Source organism: Sander lucioperca, chromosome 6 (genome assembly GCF_008315115.2).
Source record: "Sander lucioperca isolate FBNREF2018 chromosome 6, SLUC_FBN_1.2, whole genome shotgun sequence".
NCBI classification, from domain to species: Eukaryota; Metazoa; Chordata; class Actinopteri; order Perciformes; family Percidae; genus Sander; species Sander lucioperca.
In genome coordinates this window covers 31,512,683-31,538,032 of record NC_050178.1, presented here as the reverse complement: position 1 = coordinate 31,538,032, position 25,350 = coordinate 31,512,683, and the positions used below count along the sequence as shown (strand labels likewise).

Here is a 25,350-nt window from a genome sequence, read left to right as displayed (position 1 = left end):
TTTATCAATATTATAAATTAGGCCTATGTCTGACGATGACGTAACCCTCCGTTTAAAGGCAGTTTGGGAGGAGCTATCATAATATTAATGAGCGTCTAAGATTAAAAGATTCAGCAACAGCAGTCATATTGTATTAATAATTATTTTTAATTTAGACAACCAGGGCAAAGGGGCCGCGGATTGAGCCACTAAAACTACCACAATATGTCTGCATATCCCTATTTTCTGTCATTTTAGTGTCCACTCCTTCCTTATTATCTGCGTCTTTTCAGTCGTCGTCTGAATCTGCTACAGACACGCCAGCTACCCCACAACAACATTTAAAGGCGTACAATCTTCACAACAATATAAAAATGCATTAACAAACAGATTTTGTCCGCACTTAAACCAACGCGCTCTTTTCACTGGGAGCTGGTCGAAGAAGATGACCCTTTTCTCTTCGCTTGAGAAAGCTTTGCTGCTGTGTGGGGGAGAGAGAGGGTTACATCCTGTGGCGTTTCCTGTGTTTGTAAACTAGACGGTCTTGAAAACGTCGGGCGAGTGAACCTGAAAGGTAGTTACATATTTCTCATTTTTTCTTCGGTGCTCGGTGTATTTTGACTGTGCATTCATTGGTCTGCTCTTTCATTTGTGAACATTCATGCTCGGAGATGGCAGCAAAAGGATTAACCTAATATTACAGCGTCAATGTTGGCCATTGCTAGCAGGCTAACAAACGTTAGCTTAATCATCGGGAGGGGGAGTCACTGCAACGACGGCCATCACGAATGTCTTTATCGCTCAATCTTGTCTTGAACCAGTTGAGCTTGTGTCTTATTGTATTATCATAGTGAAAAGATGTATTGATCCAATATGCACGATATATACACTCATGCTACGGTATCAAACCGATGACCAGGCGGGCTAAAACAAATGTTGGATTAACGTTACTAACATTTCAGTGGGCGAGGGCGCCAGCGAGCAGCTAACGTTAGCTGATATTAGCCAGCTTGTTCAACATCAGCAAAACTAACGTAAGGTTAGGGTGGCAGTGCGAAGGCCAGCTCAGTCGGTGCTAAAAAAATACATTTTTATGTTGAAAGCAACATTATGTTATAGCTAGGCATTTCATTTGCTGGCAACCAACACAACAACAGCCAATCTAGCTAACTATACGACGTGGCCTTGAAGTCTTTTAATTAGCGTTAGCCAATGTTAGCGCTACGCTAGCTAGCTGTCTATTTTCTTAGCAGCGTTAGCTGTCTATCTAGCTAGCTAATCGCACCGTAGCGTTAAGCATATCCCTGCCTATCGTTAACCTAGCTAGCTATATAATGGAACACAAGCGTTCCCGTTAACTTGTGCCACCGTTGGAGAAAAGAACAAACGGAGCCAAAACGTAACGTTTAACATTGAATAGCCTTCACAAGACAGAGCAGTGTTTGTTTGAGTAACGTGTTAAACTGATGGTCTCCTCTTATCATACTTGTTAAAACCCAACCAAAATGTACGCTTTACCGTTACATTAGCATGGGTGCAGACCATTCTGCCGTAACGTTACAGCTATATATATATATATATATATATATATATATATATATATAGCTGTAACGTTACGGTTATATTTTACAGGCCAGTTAATACATGTTAGCTTTTGCATTCCCCTTCCACAGTAAATGTAAAATTACAACCACTTCTCATAGATATTTTACGTAGGTACTAGGCTTATACTCCCAATATGTGTTCCCATTAAGCTAAACAGAATAATTGGCGATTTAAGTGTTGTTTCCAAAGTCTTACTGTACGTAACAAGGTAAAAGATGTAATCATTTTTTATGGAATGAGTGCTCTTCTCCAGCTTTCATGAAAACAACCGAAACAGACGTACAGCATTTAGCAAATTATAACTCCTCCCCTTGCATTATTTACTTTTTTTTAGTTAACTACTCTTTGCCATATGCTGTATTCTTTCAAAGCTAACCCTTTTTTATTATTATTATTATTATTATTATGGCTTTATATATAATTTTTAATGCATAAGTTTAATATTTTAACGTGTGAAAAGATCTTACATTTAAGAATATTTTATTATACTAAAAAATACATTATTCTATAGCTTGTCTAGCATGGTGTAGAGATTTTCTCCAGATTCTTCCCTTTTCTTACATTTCTGTGTAGTCCCCTCTTGTCATTATATTTCAACAAGTACAAACTAACCTACTATACTACTTCATTTATACCCAGAACATTCAGGTGTGCTTTGTGGTTGGATTGTCAGCATGCAGTTTACTGCTGTGCAAGCAAGTGGAGACATTTGAATTAGGACTAGTGGTAGCTAGGTAACTAGTGGGATATAAAATAAGTAATTATGTATTGTAAAATTGCCTTTTAATGGTTAGTGTTTGGTATCTATAACAGGTTCTGAATCCGAACTGACGCCAGATTTGTAAGAAGAAATGTGCTTTTTGGTTTCACTTATTGATTTACTGAAAGCAACGTTTGCTTGTGCTTTTATCTGCTTCCATGGTCATGTATTCAGAATGGGATGTGTATAGTTTTTACAACAGTGGATCAAAGCTACCCCTTACAAATATTGGTGAGCTCCACAAAACACATTAGTGATACAGCAAAATGTTATCAGTAGTGGTGTAACGGTACACAGAAGTCATGGTTTGGTTTATACCCTGATTTGGGGGCGAGTTCAGTACAGCGGAAAAAACCCAAATGCACAAGGATACATCACAGACGGTGCAAGTGTCAAAGACACACAAAACTCTCTTGCTGGGTACAGGACATTTTGTCCAGCGGCAACGTTGGTATACTATTTTTCGTAAAAAAAATAAACATTTCTGTACTACACTGTACAAACACTGTCCCAAAAGGCAACAGGTCACGCTATAAACCTGAAAAGCATCTATGAAATTGAAAATACTAAAATTTTATTTAGTAAAAAAAAATAATTAAAATTGTAAAAACTTGTGCAGTAGGAGGAGTGTTACAATTCCAACTTGGCTATCTGCCAATATAAATTCCAATTGCTTCAGTAATTGTTTTATCCCTTTCTGCTCTTGCGTCTAAAGGCTGCTTGAAAGCAGTGGGGATAAGGAGTGGGGCTCCTGTTGGTTTTTTCCCTCGTCCCGGTGATTGGCACATCTGGGTGATGCGTTGAATGTGCGTTGGTATGTTTGATGTATCTACATCAAATGGCCTACCCTACAACTGTGGAGCAATGTAGACACACCGTCCTCATCTATACACACCTATCTCTCCGTTGATGTTGTAGCTGACCAAGAACCCGCAGGTGGGTCTTTCAGCCCCCTCATTTTCTTTGCGCTCGCCATAGTGTGACTCGTACGCCAATCTGCGTAACCCCTAACCCTAACCCTATAGCTACTAGGTAAATATACAGTATGATTAATCACATAAAAATTGGCCACAACCACTGTTTTCAGTATACTGACCAATTTCTACCAACAAAAACCAAGCTGCTGACAGTTATTTGTACAAATGAAGAATATTTTGTGATGTTTAAATGCCATTGTGGTAAATAAGCATCCTAACTGGAGTAAATGGAATATGTAACGATAAAGACAGCGAGTGATGCTGTTGTCATTTAATGCTTGTCTGTTTCATCCACATCCTCCTCTTCCTCAGTTTTAATGCTAGATGAGTGAGGTGGGTGTGGCTTCCCACCAGCCCGACCATCCTGACTGACGGATCTCTGGATGACCTTGTCCCCACCCCTGTCCCTGCGCTCACATACACCACAGCAATGTCACATCTGCCCAGCAGCTCAGTCCGCGACCATATGAAATGGGTTTGTTTTGAGAACACCAAAGTGGTTACAAATAACTTTCCTTGCAGTTTTGTGTCACTCAGGATGTTGTCGTTGATGACTAGCTTGGCAAATGTTTTTTGCAGACTGTTTTAAAATGTTTGACATAGTTGGTAAACTGTTAATCGTCATTACTTTTCTTTTGCAGGCGGGGCTGCTTGGCTGCGAGGCTGTCCTCTCCAGCATGGCCCTAATGCAGGCCAGCTCCATGGCCGCTCCGCCCAAAAAAATGATGGCTCCACTTGGCCATGGACCACCGCAGAGAGAGGGACCTGATCGTGCGCCCCAGAGCCATATGATCCTCCCATCCGGAATGAGCTGTCCACCCCTGGTTAGGACCCACTTCGGAAATGTAGAGTGGAAATTGGGGTTCTTTATTATGCTTTTAATATTGTGAAGCGTGTAAACTTACAGTCTTTATGAAATTGAAAATTTCAGTGTGGCAAGGAAAAAAGTTAAAAGGTTATACATAACGCTTTGGCTACACTGCATGCGTAACGTATGCGGACCGTTCGTAGAGCGCATGTGCCGTGGAATGTATCGTAACTGGCTACACCTGCAGTGCACACACGGCTAGTACGGTAGGATTGTGTGAGTCACAGGTGAGGCAGTGAGCTTTTGCTCTGAGATTGTTATTTCTTCAGTCTTTGGAGCCGGCACAGCGCTGTGAAATGTCAATCTACTTTCAGCTGTTATCCAAGGACGCAGGTGATGGAAAGAAGAAATAAAAACAGAAACTTTCAAAACAAAACTCCCAATACGCTGTGACAGAGACAGTCATTAAGTCATTTCCTGTATATTGGTAGTTTAATTTAAAAAATATAGGAACTTTATGATCAATTTCTGTGTAAAAGGGCTTCACACATCTCACGTAAAAAATATAAATAGAAGACTGTCCTATTTTTACACTTGTAGAGCCGATCTCTGTGGCACATGCGCGCCACCTACGTGCTACTCTCGAGCCCGGTGTCGCCAGTTTCGTTGATTATAGTGGAAGAGTAGTGTTTGAGCATCCGCTCCGCATACGTTGTGCATGCAATGTTGCCGGCCCGTAGGGGCAAATAGTTACATCTTTAGAAGCTCCACAATCCTGTTGGATTCATGCCTCCACAAATGACAGTTTCTTACACTATTTAACACTGGCTTCTTCAGCTGGCCACTGGAAATAAAATGCATATAATAGAGCTTTACATGTATCACTTCATTTTAGTCACGTTCAGATGTTCTGTTTATAGTTTTTAAAGGTTTGAGATCTGAAATCAGGAAATAATTGACTTTTTCTTGCTCTGTAGCTTATCCGGAAGGAAGGTGAATTCCAAGCTCCCCGCCTGCTGGATGAGAAAGAGATGAGGGCCAACGAGGACATGCAGCAGAAAAAAAAGAACAGGAAATCAGTTACGCCCTGCAAAGTGAGAGAACAAGAAGGAAGGGGAGGGAAGGTCAGTGGCTGTAGTGGCTAAATAGGGAAGGGTCTCTCCATTTTCATTTTTCCTCATTACAAAAAATGCAACGTTAGGTGTGTGCACACGTTTTTGTAAAAGCCTTTAACTTTATTCAAGTGTGCCTCAGTTGGAGCGTTCATGTGAGCACATTTTGTTTGGGTGGGGGTGGGGGGAGGAGTTCAGGGAAGATGTGGAGGGGGTGGAGGATCTCTAGAGAGGAAAGAGGGGGAGGGGAGCAGAGTGGAGCAGAGCACAATAACTGCAGTTGTGTGCATAACAGGGGGAGCAGTAACATGAGGGCATTAGGCCATTAGAAGGGTTGTCAATTCAAATGTTAATCACATGTAGTTAAGAAAAAAAAACGTACTTGCATACTAAAGATAATTGGAGTTTTAGAAATCATAAGCCATTAAAAAAGTTTACATGAAAAAATAGGAATTTGTGCAAAGTCTTTAGAGTTAATATAAATCTTAGGCCTTACATATTTTGAAATTTCACAGGAATTTTAGGTTTTCATCAAGTTCTGACCAGTTGTGGGTGGGTATGTTTGACAGTTTAACTATACCATTGTGTTTGTGGTAAAATGCACTGTATCTGTTTGTATTATTAGTGCACTGTTCAACTGGCATTTGAAACAAATGTTGAACCATTATTCTTACTGTCCTCATTAGGGCACAGGTGGAGATGAGAATGGTCCATCATCCAAAGTGCAGAAAAACTTTATTTGTGATCACTGTTACGGAGCATTTAGAAGTGGATACCACCTGAAGAGACACATCCTCATTCATACAGGTAGGGTCACGCTTAGAACAACTCGGGTTTACAGTTAAGCCAAAACAGCTTTTAATGCCTGATTAGATGAATCATTTGTTGAAAGAGGCCCTGAAAGTTTGAGTTGCAATGAATCTAGGAGTGTGCAGCAACTGTAAGGTTTTGCAATGGCCTGCTTAAAAACCTTGTTTGGTACTAGCTTTTGCCTCACAGCTAACTGGTGGTATCTGTGAGGACTTTGACTAAAATTGGTGCTCTTCGGTTTAGGGGAGAAGCCGTATGCTTGTGCCGTATGTGACATGAGGTTTATTCAGCGTTACCACCTGGAGAGACACAGCCTCATTCACACGGGTATGCGTCCTTTAACCGTACCCATATTACATAAATCAGACTACATCTGTAGTCTGTCACTTGAATCAATGGACAGATGCTCAGGGTTAATTTTGTCTGTGGACAGTAATTTCCAACAAAGCCACCCCTTTCCCCCCTCCCCCAACACCAGGGAAAATGTACATAAGGTAATGTAATAACAGTACGGTCCAATAGTCCTGAGTCCACTATTAAAAACTGTTGTTTCAAAATGTTCCTTTTCGGATGTCCATTATACCATAAATTTTGACTGGCATCAGTAGAAATGTTTGCAGGATTTGAGAATCCATATTATTTTAGATTTTTCTCCAGAATTCTAAGTGCAGTTGAGCTCTGGTGTCTGTGGAGGGAGAAAGCCTCTCTTGTGACCATCATAAACTCTTTTTGCAAATTCAAACTTTGATTTGTCTGTAAAAAAAAAAAAAAAAAAATCCGCTTTTCAACTGTGATGCTTTGACTTTGTTTGGCTTGACCTGTTTTGTTGTCGTTAAATTGTTTTTAACGAGTCAAATAGGAGTTTCTTTTGTTCATTTGAATTTGTGGTGTTCATACAAATGCTGTTGGGTCCTGCAGACATGTCAGCTTGATACACTGGTCTTCACATGGTGTAGTCACTTTAAAGAGTAACTACTCCACCCAGGCTAATAATCCTGCCAGTCTGCTGCATGCTCTGTAAACATCTTGTGCAGATCAACATTCCACAATGCACTTTTGGGCAGTGCTAGATTACAGCTGGTTGTGGTCACAAGTACAACAGATCACATCTGACTCCCCATGCTGTTCGACCAACAAGCACTTGTGTTGAAGCCTACTGGTGGTAGCTTTATTATTAAAGTCTGCCACATCTTGGTTGGGATGATTTGACTTTAGAAAATCTTTCCAGTGTGCAGTCCCTTTCAGTTCAGGAGCGGACCAATTCTATTTCGGTCTAATTTGTGTCTCATTAAATCGTCGTACACAGTACTGTCCTACTTCTTTCTGTGAACGTGTTGCTGCGGTGTTTGTATGCGCAAAAATACAGCGTAATGCATTGTTATCAACTAATATTGCGAACAATGGTTAACCTGGCTAGAACTAATATTGCTGGTAGAGGAAGCACAACAAAAGGGTTCGTGGAGGCGTCCATCTTGGTTTTTCGACTTGTACTGGAACACGGTCATTCCCAGTTCCACAGTTTTACTAACCGAGAACCACTAGTTTTAAAACAAAACAACATTCAAACAATGTTGAATGAAAATTAAATGAAAGTATGTCATAGTTAAAACTCAACATTAAAGCCCTAGTAGTAGCGACTCAAAGGCAACCATATTAATTTTGTCAACATATGGTATTCTCTGTTGAAAAACCAAAGTAATTCTCACTATACAATAATAATTGTGCTACTGTTTGGATGTTCAGATGTTTGTGACTTTTCTATGTGCATGTCTTGCATCACTACTAAATAAGATATTATTGAAACAACTGATAAAATCAATCAAATCAATTATATTGCACAATGATTACAACAAACTGTAAACAAGACTTTTTGATAGTGGACTTTAAAGTGGACTCAAACTTGTGGACCCCAGTGTGAAAGCCTCAAAGAACAGGCCGCAAAAAAGATTGCACATGCAAGATTTAGTTTTAGAAATTTCTGTATGTAATTATTACTTTGTTAGTGAAAGTAACTGCATGGACATCAAAGGACTATGTTCTTAATTGTTTATATAAACTGAAAATTGAGGACTTTAGTTTAAAACATTTGCATAGTGTGAATATTTGCGTTGCACCCTTTCACACAATTCTTTGTTTTTCATTGTTAAAGAAGTATGCACTGTGGGTAAGTCAACTTCCAACCTAATCGTTTTTCAAAGTCGGTGACCACTGCCACAGTATTCACCAAAAGAAATGCATCAATGGTAAACTAATATTGACCCAGTAGCTTGAGTAAGCAGTTGCTCTTTGTGGCAATACTGCATCTGTTCTTTCTGTTTTCCACGTAATACATTTTCTGATTTTCTTTTGCACATTTTCGCTTATTTAATAGACTGAATAGCTAATAATTTTATGCTCTGTGTGTGTAGGGGTGAAGCCGTACGCTTGTTCCATGTGTGACATGAGGTTTTTCCAGCGTTACCACCTGGAGAGACACAGACTCACTCATACGGGTATGCGTCCATTTACCGTACCCAGTTCAAGTTAAGAAACTTTATTTAATCAGGTAGTCTCATTGAGTTAAATATTTCTCATTCAAGAGAAGCATGAGAACAAAAACATACAGTCTGAACAACCCTACAACCTCACAAACAACATATAAGCAAACATGCAGGCCCAAAACAACCTTTTAGGAGTTGATCAGAAAAAAATCTTGTAAAAATCCAACAGTGACCTTTATATATACTGTTGACCTTTTTAAATGCAACAGAATGTTTAAACAGTCCTGTAGTATTACATTTGGCATATTATAAAAAGGTTATTCCTTACCCAATATTAGGCGATCCTGATCTGTTCAGAGTAATAAAATATCTATAGTACACTGAACTATAAGCAAAATAGTAACAGCAACCCATAGAAATAATAATACATATACAGTATAATGCATCAGTATAATCCAATCTAATATAAAAAGCCCTGCAATAAATCCTACTGTTAAGAATGGTATACATATTTTGTTGAATTGGGTGGACAAAATATTAAAAAAACTCTTTTTGCAGTCCATCAACAGTTGAATTACTGCAGGGTTGAATCAACACCTCCCTCACACAGAATGGCTTGCTGTTGATAATGTCCAAAATTGGCCATTTAATTGGCATTAATTGTAATGTGCTGTATGAATAGATGTAAGTGAACACCTAACATGAACTAAAATAGCTCCTGTGGACCCCTCAAAGTGTATTATCCCTCTTGTACCATTGCTGCTCAACAAAATTAAAATAATTATATTTTTCTTATTTTTTATTATTTGATGACTGGTGCTTATTGTGCTATCAGAGCTGAAGAGATACATCTATATGTTTATACACTGTGTACATAGTAGTATACATTAGTTAGTCAACTATTAATTGAGATGCTATATATATCCATCATGGGTAGGATGTTTGGGAACTGACATGGTGTCATAGCCACAGTATAAGATATGGGGCTGATTTGTCACAACGTATTTAGGACAAAAGTGTAATTTTGCAGACGCACACAGTTTTTCAGGAGACTGTCTTACTCAGTCGTTTGGGAAATCTGGTTGTTCATGGCTTTACTAGAAAGTTACAATTTGGAAATAAATTATTGATTATTTTCAGTTAATGTTTTGCAGTGTGTTAACGGTTTGAGTTAAGGCCTTCCTGCCTGAGCCATATTAAAGTAGCTGGTTAACTTAGGCCATGGTATATTATGGGAATAGTCCTTTGATGTCCACACTTATTTTACATGCAGATTAATGGCTGCGCAACTCATGTGTTTTAGCTGTAATTGCCTGTCTTTTTAAATTAATATTTGTATTGTATAGTAGCACAGTGGCTTATACAGGTGCTTCTGCTGTAAATTTTGTGGCGGAGGTCAGATTGGAAGCTTTTGAAAGTTGAGGCAGCTCATGAGTGCTAGAAAAGAAGCACGCTTGTAACACTTCAAAGCAACAAACACTGTCACGCCACCATACATTGAATTAATGTGCCTATATAGATGCTAATCCGATTTCAACTTGCAATAAATTGCAACAAACATGCTTACCACAATGCTAAAACATGTCGACACGCGTAATAGTGAATGGTGGAGAAGTGTGCTGACGGTTCTGCTTCAGCTGGCCAGTGTGATCACCGTCTTAGACGTTTCTTAGCTATCTTGCTGCTGACTCGTGTGTCTTGTTTTAAATTTGCTTGGATTATATACTGTTGCAGCTTTTGTTTTATATTGTACTCCAGATTATGTATAGATTCTCCTCATAACAGATGACACTTTTACTAATTAGAAGTAAAACAAATCATCCATTGGCATGAAACTTGATTGGAATTTGTAATGTCTGCCAGGTCCTAGAGATTTAATGCCTGTGAATGATGCTTCCCTTTGATGCTTAAGGAACGTCTTAGCTAATATGTTGATACTTTGTGTATGTAGGGGTGAAGCCGTACGCTTGCTCCATGTGTGACATGAGGTTCTTCCAACGTTACCATCTGGCAAGACACAGCCTCACTCATACTGGTATGCATCCGCTTACCGTAGCTAATTAGGTAGTGGTGTTTTAGAAGTGCCTTAACTTTTCAATTCATAGCAGTGTAAACAGAGATTAAGGGTCTAAAATGACTACCAGTTTTCAAATATTCAATAACATGAAGATGTATCCAGACATGTATGGTAAAATATAAAACCTACCATTTTTAGCTCTTGATGTAAATACATGCATACAGTTGGGCACCTAAATGTACACAACTTCAGCTTTTCCCCTGCTGAATGCTCTACTTTGTTCTGTGCAATAATGTCTTCATTACTCCTAATTTTTAAAGAGTGTTTGTTTGATTGAAATTACCCACCCATGGTCACAATACACATAACCATGTACTGCAAAACAAGCATTTGTTTCTCAGGCTGATGGTATAATGTGTAGAAGCAATAGAAGAGTCATTCTAAGGGAAGAGTTGATGGTTATGTGTTGAAACTTATTTTTTTTCTGTTTCTAGCTTATAATTACATACTTTTTATCTGTATAGGGGTGAAGCCATACGCTTGCTCCATGTGTGACATGAGATTTTTCCAACGCTACCACTTGGCAAGGCACAGCCTCACTCACACGGGTATGGGTTCGCCCTTCTTTGCTACATTACAGCCCAAATACCCAGTTTACTGAAGCTTGTCTGTCCTTTGTTTATAGAATGACTTTAGTCTGGTTTTTAGTTTAGTTTTTATAATAACAAGCATCCAGCCATTTTAACTTTTGGGGCATGCTGGAGGAGTGCATTTCAGTTTTTGCCTTACCCCTTTAGGGCTCTTTTTTTGGACAGCCTTTCCCAAGTTAACTCTATTGGTACTTAACTGCAGTGCCTGTAAATTACACCTTGACTTGCGTCAAGTCTTTTTTTTGAATTTGCAATGCATGTCGGCATTGAAAAACTACACTGAGTTAAGCAATAACACATTTTCTTTGAGGTCCCTATGACTTGCATGTTGACAGATTAGAAAATGTTAGGCGAATGCATTTAGTGTTGCATCATACTGGTGCTACTGCTTTTGACATGTCTGGATAGCTAATTTAAGTGAGTGTGTCCTTTTCAGTTTCTTCTGTTGTTTTTACAAAATATTTGCTTTGTGTGTGCAGGGGTGAAGCCATATGCTTGCTCCATGTGTGATATGAGATTTTTCCAGAGATACCACCTGGCAAGACACACTCTCACCCATACGGGTATTGGTTTAATTTATCCCTCTCACTTGACAGTATCAGGATTTGTAGATATTTGCCCTTGTGTGTAGGCATCACCTACCTGTGAAAGCAAATTATAATTCTTGATTATGAAAGGTTAAAGTTTAAGCACTAGTAGATCTTTTCTTTTCTGGTGTACTCATTGTATTTGCTAATTGCTTTTCGAATTGTCATAACACATTTTATGTCTGGTATGTATAGAGACTAGTTGGCCAAGAAAATAAATGAGACCTTGTAATGACATAACATTGAGTAGTGTATGTAAGATGACATATTTTGTTTACATGGTTCATGAGAACACTTTTCTAAAGTTTGGTACTGTATGCGTTTAGGGGTGAAGCCATACGCTTGCTCCATGTGTGACATGAGGTTCTTCCAGCGTTACCATTTGGCAAGACACAGCCTCACTCATACTGGTATGCTTGAATTATTTGTTCCCCTTTCACTTTGAAACCTTTCATATAAACAACCTACACTTTTTTTTATTGATAAGTCCCTCTATATACAATACCATAATTATGCCATTGTTGATAAATTAATTTCCCCTTCTAAAAAATGTTTAATAGAATTTGTAGGCTTTGTTGGAAAACTGTCCACTGAAAAAGTGACTCTGTCAGTTATCTTGTATTCTGATTAACACTGTAATGGTACTATTGCATGTGTCTTGAGTACAATGTTGCATATCCAATTAAAGGCACATTACACTAAAAAGTATTTTAAATGCAGCATCAACCTAAAATGTCAAGAGAAAGGCTACATTTCCTATTTTTTTTATTAGGCAAATACAAGAATGTTTGCCCTGATGGAATAGTGAAATGGTGCATCTTAAACATAGGCTAACTTAAAAAAGCTTCAACGTGAAATGTAAAATGGCTTTTTCACCACCATCAACAGTTTGTTTGCAGGATGACTGAAAATTACTCAAGCTGGTCCAAACTGCAACATGTAAGGCCTGTTTCTCCTTAATTGGTGATGCACCTTAGCTCTTGATGTCTGCAGGTTCTTAAACTCTTTTTCGTGTAATGTCTCTGATGGCGTTTTTTCTGTAATTAAGCATGCAATAGAAGCTGAAAGCATTTTATTATGTCCTTTTTAAATATTGGTGTTCATGAACTTCATCAGTGCTTTGTAATGCATCTAACATTCTTGTGCTCTGTTTAGGGGTGAAGCCGTATGCTTGTACCATGTGTGACATGAGGTTTATACAACGTTACCAACTGGAGAGACACAGTCTTACTCATACGGGTATGTTCTCATTTTTTTAAATCTTGACCGTCTCTTTTTCTGACTTTAGTCATGCATGCACCCCACATTAATGTTTACATGGCTGCTTCAAACTCGAGTTTGTATTGCTTTCTGTCACTGCATTGACAAGTGCTAATGTTTCATACAGCATCTACAAGGAGCTTTTATAAGCACCTGCATTACAAAACCTCTTCCCATACTTTGTATATGAAATGACATGATGACCCTGAAGCAAAAATGCCAACACTGTTTGGTTTGTAGTTTTATTCAGCTATTTTGCTTAAAACTGAATTGTGTTTAAATCCTAGATGTGTGCAAGCCAAAATAAAATTACATTACTGAGAGGATTCCTTTTAAACATTTGTATTCTACTTTGACTCGATGCAGCATGGACTTCACAATCGGTCCAAAAGCTGGATCTGTCTTGTGAAAATATAGAGACATTCCATAACAGGTTAAAATATTGATTGACTTTTTTTTTTTTTTTTTTTTTTTTTTTTTTTTTTTATATAAACAACCAGATTCTCACAAATGCATGTAACGCCTAATGGCTAAGAAGGGGCATTTGAAAATATTTCATAGGCACTTTAATTCCGAGACTTCTAGTGTCTGTGGCTTGCAGACTTAGGCTTGCACATTAAGATCTCTTTATTCAATTTTAATATATTTATATAAAAAAAAAACTATTGTGAAGTCGAATAGAAAAGTTTTAACAGTCCATTCCCTCGTCTAAAAAAGGTGATATTCACATTATTAATACACATTAAAGCTGTGCGAGGAAATGTCAAACTGTGCCAAACTGTGCCAAAAAAGTGTATCATCTAAAATACAAAAAATTGCAAGACCTGTAAAAACTGGGTCAAGGAAGGCGCCTACCGTGAAGCAGCTGCAGGCGCCTGCAGGAAAACATACAGCTGATCAATTCTGCATTTGTGCAAGAACCAGATTGGTGGCTGTGGCTCCTAGTATAAACGGCTCAATTCATTTCGGAACAGTTAATCGAAATTGCTATCACATTCTGAATGAGTATGTGGTAATGTGGCCTAGTGGGGTCTCAGTTGATGTAACTAGGACTTTATATTTAGGCTAAAATTCTTATTAATTTTTTTTCTTGTAAAAAATCAAAATGTGCAAATTTAGAGCGGACCGCTCACCCAGGTTAATCATTATGTCATTTCACATTCAAAGTGACGGGGAGGAAATGGCATATAATCCTCTGTTATGAATATTTAAGTTTCGTTGTCTGTCAGTCTGCTTTTACAGTACAGTTTTTAAATTTGAAGATAGAGCAGAGTTAATGGTTTATTTTTGCTTAAATCACAAGCTAAGTTTTGTATGATGGTTGTCAGAGCAGTTTTCCGTTAATATAAAACAGTTTTTTTGTTAAAGTAAGACCTGCTTTGCAAACAAATGTCCAATCTTAATGTGTTATGCATAGTTGTTTACCAACTGCCTAAAATTGTCTAACCTCTGTGATCAGCGTGACAAAAATTCAAGTATTTACGTTACCAATCCAATTCCAGAAATCTGTATGCGGTCTGTTGAAATTATATAAACTCAAGCACCTATTGGCATCGTGTGGAAAAACCTGCTATTGTGTTAGTTTGAATGTGCCCACTAGGGACTTTGGTTTCGCCTCAATACATTTAATCGTCATTTTGTAGGTTTTTAGGTTTCAAAATAAGTTTATCTTATTTAGCTTTCTACACAGGATACTTTAATTTCCCCCAATTTATTTAATTCAAATTTTCACATTAGACCTTTAGCAGTTACAGTTGTTACAACTTAAACAGATGTAAAAATGTCATTTCCAATTGGAATAGCCGATATTTGAAGCATACTGGAATTTCCAGTGTAAACAAAGCGCTGATAAGTGCGACCAAACTTTACTAAGCAATTAGTAAAGTTTAACGTCGATTATTTTTGGCAGTTGAGTGTTTTATGCTAAAGTTGGTACTTTGTGTGTATAGGGGTGAAGCCGTACGCTTGCACCATGTGTGACAAGAGGTTTTTTCAGCGCTACCACCTGGCAAGACACAGCCTCACTCATATGGGTATGCGTCAGCCAATCTTAATCCAGTCACAAGATTAGGATGTTTCAAACCTGTATGCTTGATCTAGTCTCATATATCTGTATTTATACACAAATTATTCAAATGTAATTGCAGATGACATCATCTCATGTGTTGTATTGGATTTTAGATCCTCTCTGGGTATTTTGTAATTTGAAACAAGCATCTTATTAAAGCCTAATGTTCCTTTTTTTGTGAGTAATTTCAGAGAAATGACATTGGTTATTAACCACCGATATCAATTTAGTCCAGAAGTTTATAAAATAGGGTTACAGATTTATATTATTTATCCTGGTGGCAGAGACACAAAAATAATTCTCTTGATGCTCTGCGTTTAGGTGTGAAACCTTATGCTTGCACCATGTGTGACATGAAGTTTTTTCAGCGTTACCACCTGGCGAGACACAGCCTCACTCATACGGGTATGGGTCCGTGCACCGTGCCCATGACATTTACTGTTAGAAATCAGCGTGGACATTCAATTTTGTTACCTCACTTCAGACATACGCCTGTTGCATTTAAGGGAAATGTCAGTATTGAGTATGAAGTTTTAACGAGGTTTCCTAGTCTGTTGATGTTAGACATTATCAGTTAAGCAGGATAACTGCAAATCATTAGTTTTTTTGAATGTGTGTTAGTAACTACAAAACTATGAAATGGATAAAAGCATTTTAAAGAAAATATTTGTGTTTTTGCATGAATTGGCAATTGTGTGGTTAATAACCAATAGTGTATATATTAATTCCTGGATTTAAAAAATGAAAAGTGAGGCAAAGTAATATAATATTGCTACTTTGCATTTAGGTGTGAAACCTTATGCTTGCACCATGTGTGACAAGAGGTTTTTTCAGCGCTACCACCTGGCGAGACACAGCCTCACTCATATGGGTATGCGTCCGCCCACCTTACCCATGTCACTGAGATTAGGCTGTAATTATGTTAGATACAGAGTCAGCCATCTAAGGTAGTTATCAGTACTCTTTTTAAACAATTTCTTTATCAAGCCTACCCTACATTATGTGTTATACAACATTAAAGCAACTCTTAATGTGTAAAGAAATACAGGACTGCAACATCATCAGCTCATGTGATGTGTTAAGTTGTGGATTTGAGAATTGGTTCATACAGTTTGATATATTCTTTATTGGATTTGGAAGAAAAGCCAGATTTAATATCCTAAAAAGGACATTACAAAACGATTGAAAAAACAGTGGTTAACAACCCATCAATTCTGAATAGATATTTCAAGTATATTGCTTATTGATGGCTTGTGAACACAAAAAAATACAAAGTCTGAAAATAATACCATAATGCTCTGCGTTTAGGTGTGAAACCTTTTGCTTGCACCATGTGTGACATGAGGTTTGTTCAGCGTTACCACCTGGCGAGACACAGCCTCACTCATACGGGTATGCGTCAGTGCACCTGCCCTTCTCACATTTTGTAGGCCATTATTACATAATCTTTATTGTGTTAATAGCAGCGTTAACAGTTTCAACAGATGTCTCATTTTAGTAGCTGTGTGTAAAACTTAGAATGACAATAATTGATGCCCTCTAGAACATTTAGTACTATTTTAAGGAAAATGAGCTAGAAAGGCTGTAAAAGCCAGCAATACTGACACATTTGGCCCCATCCTGTGCTTTTAAAACTGTTTGCCTTTTTGCTTACCACAGTTTTTTTTTCAGAAAATGATCTTAATTCATCAGCTCTTCAGTAATAGACAATCACTAGTGGTGAAATGCCCAATTGCTTAAAATGTATGCTGGTGTTATGTTTTCACATTGAAATGTGCTTTTAAAGACACAGATAAAACAAAATACTCTGTTAATCGTTAGCATGATTTACATCCTACTTTAATAAAAAAGCTGTTAACATGAGGCACACAAAGGTAAAGGCATTGCTTGCAGTGCTCACTGATTGTAATTGTAATTCTTCAGAATACAATTGGCAGAATAAAAATCATTTTGATTGCTGATCTAGCTAAAATGGTTAGTTGTATTGTTGCCCTATTGTTTGTTGGAAACTATAAGTGTTACTTGAAGGAAACACACATTTTTGTTGTTGCATGAATTGGCACGTGTGGTTAATAACCAATAGCTTAGGTATTTATTCATAAATAATGGAATTTGAGGTAAAGTAATATAATATTGCTACTTTGCATTTAGGTGTGAAACCTTATGCTTGCACCATGTGTGACAAGAGGTTTTTTCAGCGCTACCACCTGGCGAGACACAGCCTCACTCATATGGGTATGCGTCCGCCCACCTTACCCATGTCACTGAGATCAGACTGTAACTACATTATGTTAGAGGGTCAGCTGTCTCAGGCAATTACTATTATTCTGTAAAAGTAACTAGTTGTACATTTGTCTTGATCAAGTCTATCTTGCATTATGTGTGTAAATGCAACATTAAAGCAAGTCTCCACATGTAAATAAATAGAGGACTGTGACATCATCAGCTCATGTGATGTGTTTAGTTGTGGATTTGAAATTTGATTGACAGTTTGATGTATTCTTTATTGGATTTGGAGAAAAAAACAAAAACTCAACATGCATTCTTTTTAGGAAAATTTCACATAGCAAGTGAAAAGTGGTTAACAACCCATCAATTGTAAATGGATGTTTAAAATACAGCACTGATTGATAGATTGTGTGAAAATAATATATTGATGCTCTGCATTTAGGTGTGAAACCTTTTGCTTGCACCATGTGTGACATGAGGTTTGTTCAGCGCTACCACCTGGCGAGACACAGCCTCACTCATACGGGTATGGGTCCGTGCACCTGCCCTTCTCACATTATATAGATCACCAGTTACTCTTTATAGTGCTAATGAGGGTTACCTTTGTGTGGTTACACAAATAGTCAGAACATGTGTTTGGTATGTACAGTGAGGAAAATAAGTATTTGAACACCCTGCTATTTTGCAAGTTCTCCCACTTAGAAATCATGGAGGGGTCTGAAATTGTCATCGTAGGTGCATGTCCACTGTGAGAGACATAATCTAAAAAATAAATCCAGAAATCAGTGTATGATTTTTTTAACTATTTATTTGTATGATACAGCTGCAAATAAGTATTTGAACACCTGAGAAAATCAATGTTAATATTTGGTACAGTAGCCTTTGTTTGCAATTACAGAGGTCAAATGTTTCCTGTAGTTTTTCACCAGGTTTGCACACACTGCAGGAGGGATTTTGGCCCACTCCTCCACACAGATCTTCTCTAGATCAGTCAGGTTTCTGGGCTGTCGCTGAGAAACACGGAGTTTGAGCTCCCTCCAAAGATTCTCTATTGGGTTTAGGTCTGGAGACTGGCTAGGCCACGCCAGAACCTTGATATGCTTCTTACAGAGCCACTCCTTGGTTATCCTGGCTGTGTGCTTCGGGTCATTGTCATGTTGGAAGACCCAGCCTCGACCCATCTTCAATGCTCTAACTGAGGGAAGGAGGTTGTTCCCCAAAATCTCGCAATACATGGCCCCGGTCATCCTCTCCTTAATACAGTGCAGTCGCCCTGTCCCATGTGCAGAAAAACACCCCCAAAGCATGATGCTACCACCCCCATGCTTCACAGTAGGGGTAGTGTTCTTGGGATGGTACTCATCATTCTTCTTCCTCCAAACACGGTTAGTGGAATTATGACCAAAAAGTTCTATTTTGGTCTCATCTGACCACATGACTTTCTCCCATGACTCCTCTGGATCATCCAAATGGTCATTGGCAAACTTAAGACGGGCCTTGACATGTGCTGGTTTAAGCAGGGGAACCTTCCGTGCCATGCATGATTTCAAACCATGACGTCTTAGTGTATTACCAACAGTAACCTTGGAAACGGTGGTCCCAGCTCTTTTCAGGTCATTGACCAGCTCCTCCCGTGTAGTTCTGGGCTGATTTCTCACCTTTCTTAGGATCACTGAGACCCCACGAGGTGAGATCTTGCATGGAGCCCCAGTCCGAGGGAGATTGACATGTTTAGCTTCTTCCATTTTCTAATGATTGCTCCAACAGTGGACCTTTTTTCACCAAGCTGCTTGGCAATTTCCCCGTAGCCCTTTCCAGCCTTGTGGAGGTGTACAATTTTGTCTCTAGTGTCTTTGGACAGCTCTTTGGTCTTGGCCATGTTAGTAGTTGGATTCTTACTGATTGTATGGGGTGGACAGGTGTCTTTATGCAGCTAACGACCTCAAACAGGTGCATCGAATTTTGGATAATAAATGGAGTGGAGGTGGACATTTGAAAGGCAGACTAACAGGTCTTTGAGGGTCAGAATTCTAGCTGATAGACAGGTGTTCAAATACTTATTTGCAGCTGTATCATACAAATAAATAGTTAAAAAATCATATATTGTGATTTCTGGATTTTTTTTTTTTTAGATTATGTCTCTCACAGTGGACATGCACCTACGATGACAATTTCAGACCCATCCATGATTTCTAAGTGGGAGAACTTGCAAAATAGCAGGGTGTTCAAATACTTATTTTCCTCACTGTAGGTGCTCAGGTTAGTTGCTGTTAGTAGGACATTTCAATTACTAGTATTTACTCTTTATCTTACATTACCTATACTTAAAAATTGAACATTGCCCTCCAGAATTGCTGGCGGATAGGGTAAATCTCTTGTGTGTTAAAAGCTCGGTTGAGCTAGATTCATTATCTTTGTAAGAAAAAACGCATGTTAATGCATTAGGCGCAGGGATAAATGCAATCTGTACACCATGACAACATTCTTGAGAAAGAAATCCACCTAGCAAGTTAAAAAGGTCACTTTACTTGCCGTCTTTCTGCTAGCTTAAGCAAACCAGGCAAAAGCTACAAATAGTAGTAAAAGCTAGTAAGTCTACTGACAGGCCCGCCTAACTAATTTGCATATTGAGATCTGATCACAATTCGGGCACAATTGAGACAAGATCACATGTTAATACCAGGTTTAAATGGGCCCACGTGTTTGATTTTTACACAGTGTGTTAGGTTAGATTCAGTTCATTCCTAAAAGCTGTTTTTGTTTGTCCGCCTTTTGAATTAATTTGTACTACGTATACCAGTAATACTGGAGGGCAATTCAAGAACTATAATGTGGATGCAAAGGATTGAGTATGTTGTCTTTTAGCTAGGGTTACATTTTTAAATGATTCAGACTACAATTCCAGTTGTGAATTCTGGATCTTATTAAGTTCTAGTTGCAATTCTTAGCATCATTTTTAGCAAGAAATTAAGTAAGGAATCAGAAAATATGTTGAAAGGAAAAAACACCATCCTAGCACATTTGGGCTGATATTGTCAATGTATTTGTGATTCTTTCACTCATAAATACAGAAATGCAATAGCTTAAAGCTTTGCTCTCAGAAGTCAATATGCATAACTGAAAAGCACAACACTTAACAAATCCACAGTTCTTTTAAATCCGAATGGGTTCTTGGAACCTAACCTTACAAAAACATACTGTACTGCTGTGTCACCTAGAAATCAATCTGAAAGAATTAGCCAATTGTTTTTCGGCAGATTAACACAGAACTCCCAAATACTACTCATTTTGTATTTATGTTAGCGTTTGATTGCGTCATAATAAATGTATTGCGAAAAAATAAATCTTTGTTTATCCTTAAAAGTAGATGATGGCTTTAGGAAACATAACATCCAGGTTCAAACTCAAAATGTTAAATAATTACTGCTTAATATTTGTTAATATTTTTGTGGTGTAAATAAAGGCTTAATAGCTTTAAGGTGAGAGGATGCTGAAATAGTTGTTGCAGTGTCAAGGGAGGATGCTACTGATGTTTATTCAGACAAAGCATACATTGAATAAATGTGACAAGATTTTGGTGTTTTTGCTTTGAAACCAGACATGTCTAACTCCACGTTATGTTAAAATCTGACTTAACTCTATTCACAGTTTAACTAATGGTTTTAGTTGCATGTCTGAATATTTCAACATATTTTCTAAAAAAAAAAATGAATTGCACATTACATACAAAGAAATGAGCTATTATCTCTGTTAATATTTTAGTGTTAGTGCTAGCTTGAGCTTGAAAGTTGTATTTCTTGCACTTGTGGGTGGTAGGGCTAATGTATTGCTCTGTGTGTGTAGGGGTGAAGCCGTATGCTTGTTCCATGTGTGACATGAGGTTTATTCAGCGTAACCACCTGGAGAGACACAGCCTCACTCATACGGGTATGCGTTCCTTTACCGTACCCTTATTACTGAGAAAGGCTCTGGCGCTTCCAACAGAACGGGGTCACAACAAACTCGAGTTTGGATTGTCAAGTCATTTGATGGGATGTTGAACCAGCCTCAAAATACTAGCCCCAGTTTTTGGGGCCACTATGTTGCGTAGATCTGGGCCATGAAAACACAAAATTCCACTCTGATCTACACATAATGAGTTGATGACAAGGCCTTTTAGAATATCCAATTTTCAGGTGCTGAAACCACACTGTTGAAATTTACTGATAGGGCAATTTCCCCCCCTAACTTTTTGTAAGTGTTGGAAATAGAGTTTGCAAATAAAGATTAGTACGTGAACACAGTTTGTTTGTACGAGACGCTAAAATTGATTCATTGACTGTGTATTTGTGTGCTCTTTCAGGAGAGAAGCCATTTGCTTGTGACATGTGTGATATGAGGTTTATCCAGCGCTACCACCTTGAGAGACACAAGCGTGTCCATAGTGGGGAGAAGCCTTACCAGTGTGAACGGTGCCAGCAGGTATGCACAAATGTTAAAGCAAAGTTATCCAGATGTTAAACTTATGGTATTCATGTTTTGTTTTAATTCATTCTTTGTGTCACATTTGGAAGTATTAAATGTGCAATATGAAGACACACACACACACACACACACACACACACACACACTTACTTGAATCACTAATTACTTAAAATTACTAACTAATGTCCAATTTGTGTGCTTTGAAGAACTTTTCACGGACAGACCGGCTACTGCGGCATCGGCGGTTGTGTCAGGGTCGCGGCGTAGCCAAAGTAGAGAACCAGCCATGCTGCGAACCACGCCCATACCCCCAAGAACCCCCACCCGCACCCCAAACCTGGAGTCCCCTGCACCCCCCTCCAGGCCGACTGGCGGTTTGACATTCCACCTTCCGTACATCCACAACACCGCCGAGACGGGACAAGCCACAGGGTTTCTTCTTCTCAGCTCTGTACTGAGTGACACCACGCTCTAGCACAGACTGATCTTGCAGCTCTAGTCTTGGGATTACTAACGACAGAGGGACATTTGTGTTTTTTGTTTTGTTGACTTTTTACTGTTTCTTTTACCTTCCTGTTTTTTTAAAGACGAGACTTTTCTGTGATGAACAGTGGTCCTGTTTTGTACTTAATCTATTTGATTTTTGAAACAAAAAAAAAAAAGGTTTTTATTGTTCAAATATATCTGCATTTGGTGGTACTCGGGAACGGCTATGGGTATTGTTTATCCTGATGTGTTAGCAACAAAATGGGATGAAGTGGTGAGAGAAAAGTATTTGAGCTTCTTTCTAATTGTTCCTCATGTGGCCCATTTTGACTCAAAAAGATTCTCACTTAGGTCAGAATTTATAAAACTGAACTTTCCTTCCAGGTGAAGCAAGGAAACCACTCTGACATCTCATGGAGGCCAGATCCTGCTTGCCATTGTCACTAACTTAGTGCTAAGCATTACGACATTTCAATTAAAGCAGTATCTGATCTAAATATAATTCAAACTACAGGATTTCCCTGACTTTATCAACTTAGGAGGTACAATTTTATTGATTACTTTGTATACATAATTGAAAATGTTTATTGTTTTACTATGGGACTTAAGTGGTGATTGTTTTTTGTGCACAAAATGGGCCAAAAAAAAAAAAACTCATTAGAAATGGGTTCAAATACGGTCTTCCATCGTTTCAGTGAAATCATAAGGAAACCTGAGTAACTTGTGTTTATTTAAAAAAAAAAAAAAAAAAAAAAAAAAAAGTAATATCAGACCGCGCTTCATAACTGTAAACCAGGACTTCCAAGAAGTGGCTGATGAGAGGGGCAGCCTGCAGTTGACTGGCTCTGTGTACGACATGAAGGCTGGGTCACAGGAGTATCACCTGTGGATCTCATGTTCTGTGATGTGCTGATGACTCAGGAAATGGCACAGGATGGCAACCTTGGCAAGTCGTCCTCCCACACTTACCGAGAGTTACTGCAAGTTCAGCTGTGTATGTATACAGTATATATACGCAGAGATCCCCAGTACGTAACAGAAAAGTGTCTCTCCTTGCTCTGTCCATAGATTCTGATCTAAAATGGCACAGGTTGGCCACTTGAATTCCCATTATGTTGTTTGTACAGATACTCTCATTGTGAGATTATCGGGGGTATACAAAATCTTGTGGCCTTAGTGTGTATCTTTATTTTTATTTTTTTTCCATTTGCCTTTTTTCTCAACAGTTTATTATTGTGGATCAGACGTATTTAAGACGAGACAGCCTTTCATCATCATGGTTTTTTTGTTTTCTCTTTTTTCCTAAAGCTGTCATGGTTACAGAATGTTGATGGCTTCAGTGGCGCTAAAACAGACAAATGTGTTCTCCTGTCGAGAGAGGTTGTCTTTTCATGATGATAATGAATATTTTGGGTCATTGTTACTGATTACAGTGTAACGCAGTATGTGAAGCCCCCGGCAGTTTGACAGTCCTTGTGAGAAGTCTAGTGCTAAATTGTTTCCCACTGCAGTGCTATGGCTGGTCGCACGCCATAGCAGAATCAACACTTGCTTGACTCTACTACACACTAACAATTGCCTTTTTTTTATCCAAATATTATGTGGTTGGTGTGTAATAATGAGTGTCTGTCATGTCCTTGGGTTTAGCCTTAAGTAAGTGCGGATACACAAATAATCATTGTAGTACTAAATGATACTGTAACAAACCATTTCTTTTACGTATGAACTTTGATCGTACTGTGTGAAAGTCTTTGAAGGTCAGACAGCAGAGAACGGGTTGACCACTTCCCGCTGAGAAAGTTTCTCAAACTTGATCCTTTCGGTGACTGGTGAGCTAGTGATTGCGTTGTCCTAACTGTTCTGTTGAAGCCAGAAATGTAAGTGCTAGGTGAGAGGATTTGGCTGAACATACATGTACATATCTAGACATTACAACTGCTCTTTGATGTCAGAGCAAGTAACAAAACCCATCATGGTTGATTTCAGGGGACGAGAAAATGTTTTTTTTTTTTTTTTTCCCCCCTGTTTGTTTTTTAATTTGTTTAATGTAAAAGGCCCAGGTAAGCTTTAGTTAATGTGGAGATGGAATCCCAGAGTGCATTATCTGGTGTCTGATTTCTAGGATGAACAGATGTTTGTGTTCAATACAAGTAAGGAGCAGATTACTGAGTTCAGTAATATTTTACCAAAAGTATTATTGGGGAAAATTAGGAAAGGAAAGGTCCATTGATATCAAGGAAAAGTTGTGCGGCGGTGTTTAATTGTGTACAGAGATGGGATTCGGTTTGTGTGTTTTGATAAGATAAAGTAAATCCAGTGGCAGCAAAGGCAGCAAGTTTGAGAAATACATTCATTTGCTCTGGAAAGACTATTCCAAATGTGGAAGGGACACTGCTGGTGCGAGCACGTACTAAAATGGCTGATGGGCAATACATTATATAGTTGACATCACTTGTTAATACCTTTTTTGTCTTTTATTGTTTTTAGTATTATCAATCTCATTGTTAAAATGCAATAGAGTCCTTGAGTCGCAGATCATTTGTTTATAAGATTGAGGTTTAATTTTTCAGGCAGATCCGAGGATTTATTTGTCTGAGAATTTCTCATAACATTTTGATTGTTTCGAGGACCTTTTTTATTCTGATGAAATTGTAAACACTGGAGTGAAAGGAAAAAAAAAAAGACAGATGGATATTTTTTCCTTCAGACTGTGCTAGATTTTAGGTTTTAGACCAAGCCTATTTCTCCTCAACTTGACACAGAAGGTGGACAGAACAATTTGGATCAGTACAGTTGAGAGCCCAGTATGTTCGGTAATTTAGAGGCAGTAGTACCACAAGAAAATGTTTTCTTTCTTATACGAAGTCCCTGGTATTTGTAGTAAATTATATTGATAATGGTATTAGATGAACAACAGCATAACAGTAGCTATCACAGATTAGTTGTTTTCTTTATTAGTCTTGCATGCAGAGTTATGGTCCTCAGTTAAGATAGGATCTTGATATTGATTATTTTGTGTAGGAAAATGAGTGCATAAGAATAACTTCCTAAAAAAAAA

General features: G+C 38.2%; 1 protein-coding gene across 40 annotated transcripts; it reads left to right on the top strand.

Moving 5' to 3' along the window:
- The first annotated feature begins 172 nt into the window (after positions 1-172).
- Positions 173-25,350, top strand: znf740a (zinc finger protein 740a). Of its 40 annotated transcripts, none has more exons than XM_031321769.2 (21): positions 179-553; positions 3,634-3,796; positions 3,963-4,166; positions 5,107-5,253; positions 5,928-6,048; positions 6,295-6,378; positions 8,460-8,543; positions 10,483-10,566; positions 11,073-11,156; positions 11,678-11,761; positions 12,112-12,195; positions 12,941-13,024; positions 14,995-15,078; positions 15,435-15,518; positions 15,901-15,984; positions 16,422-16,505; positions 17,265-17,348; positions 17,785-17,868; positions 21,186-21,269; positions 21,685-21,803; positions 22,013-25,350. In XM_031321769.2, the coding sequence occupies exons 2-21, from the start codon at positions 3,752-3,754 to the stop codon at positions 22,184-22,186; spliced, it is 1,986 nt and encodes a 661-aa protein (XP_031177629.1). In that variant the 5' UTR covers positions 179-553; positions 3,634-3,751; the 3' UTR covers positions 22,187-25,350. The 40 variants fall into 40 exon arrangements, with proteins under 40 accessions (XP_031177867.1, XP_035857662.1, XP_031177727.1 ...); XM_036001760.1 differs by having other exon boundaries at positions 180-553; positions 3,963-4,145; XM_036001761.1 differs by having other exon boundaries at positions 180-553; positions 5,107-5,223.

Coding starts and splice junctions, on each gene's coding strand:
- znf740a (XM_031321769.2), top strand. CDS start 3,752: ATGTCACATCTGCCCAGCAGCTCAGTCCGCGACCATATGAAATGG. Junction 21,270..21,684: donor ACACAGCCTCACTCATACGG/GTATGCGTTCCT, acceptor GTGCTCTTTCAG/GAGAGAAGCCATTTGCTTGT. Junction 21,804..22,012: donor AGTGTGAACGGTGCCAGCAG/GTATGCACAAAT, acceptor TGTGCTTTGAAG/AACTTTTCACGGACAGACCG.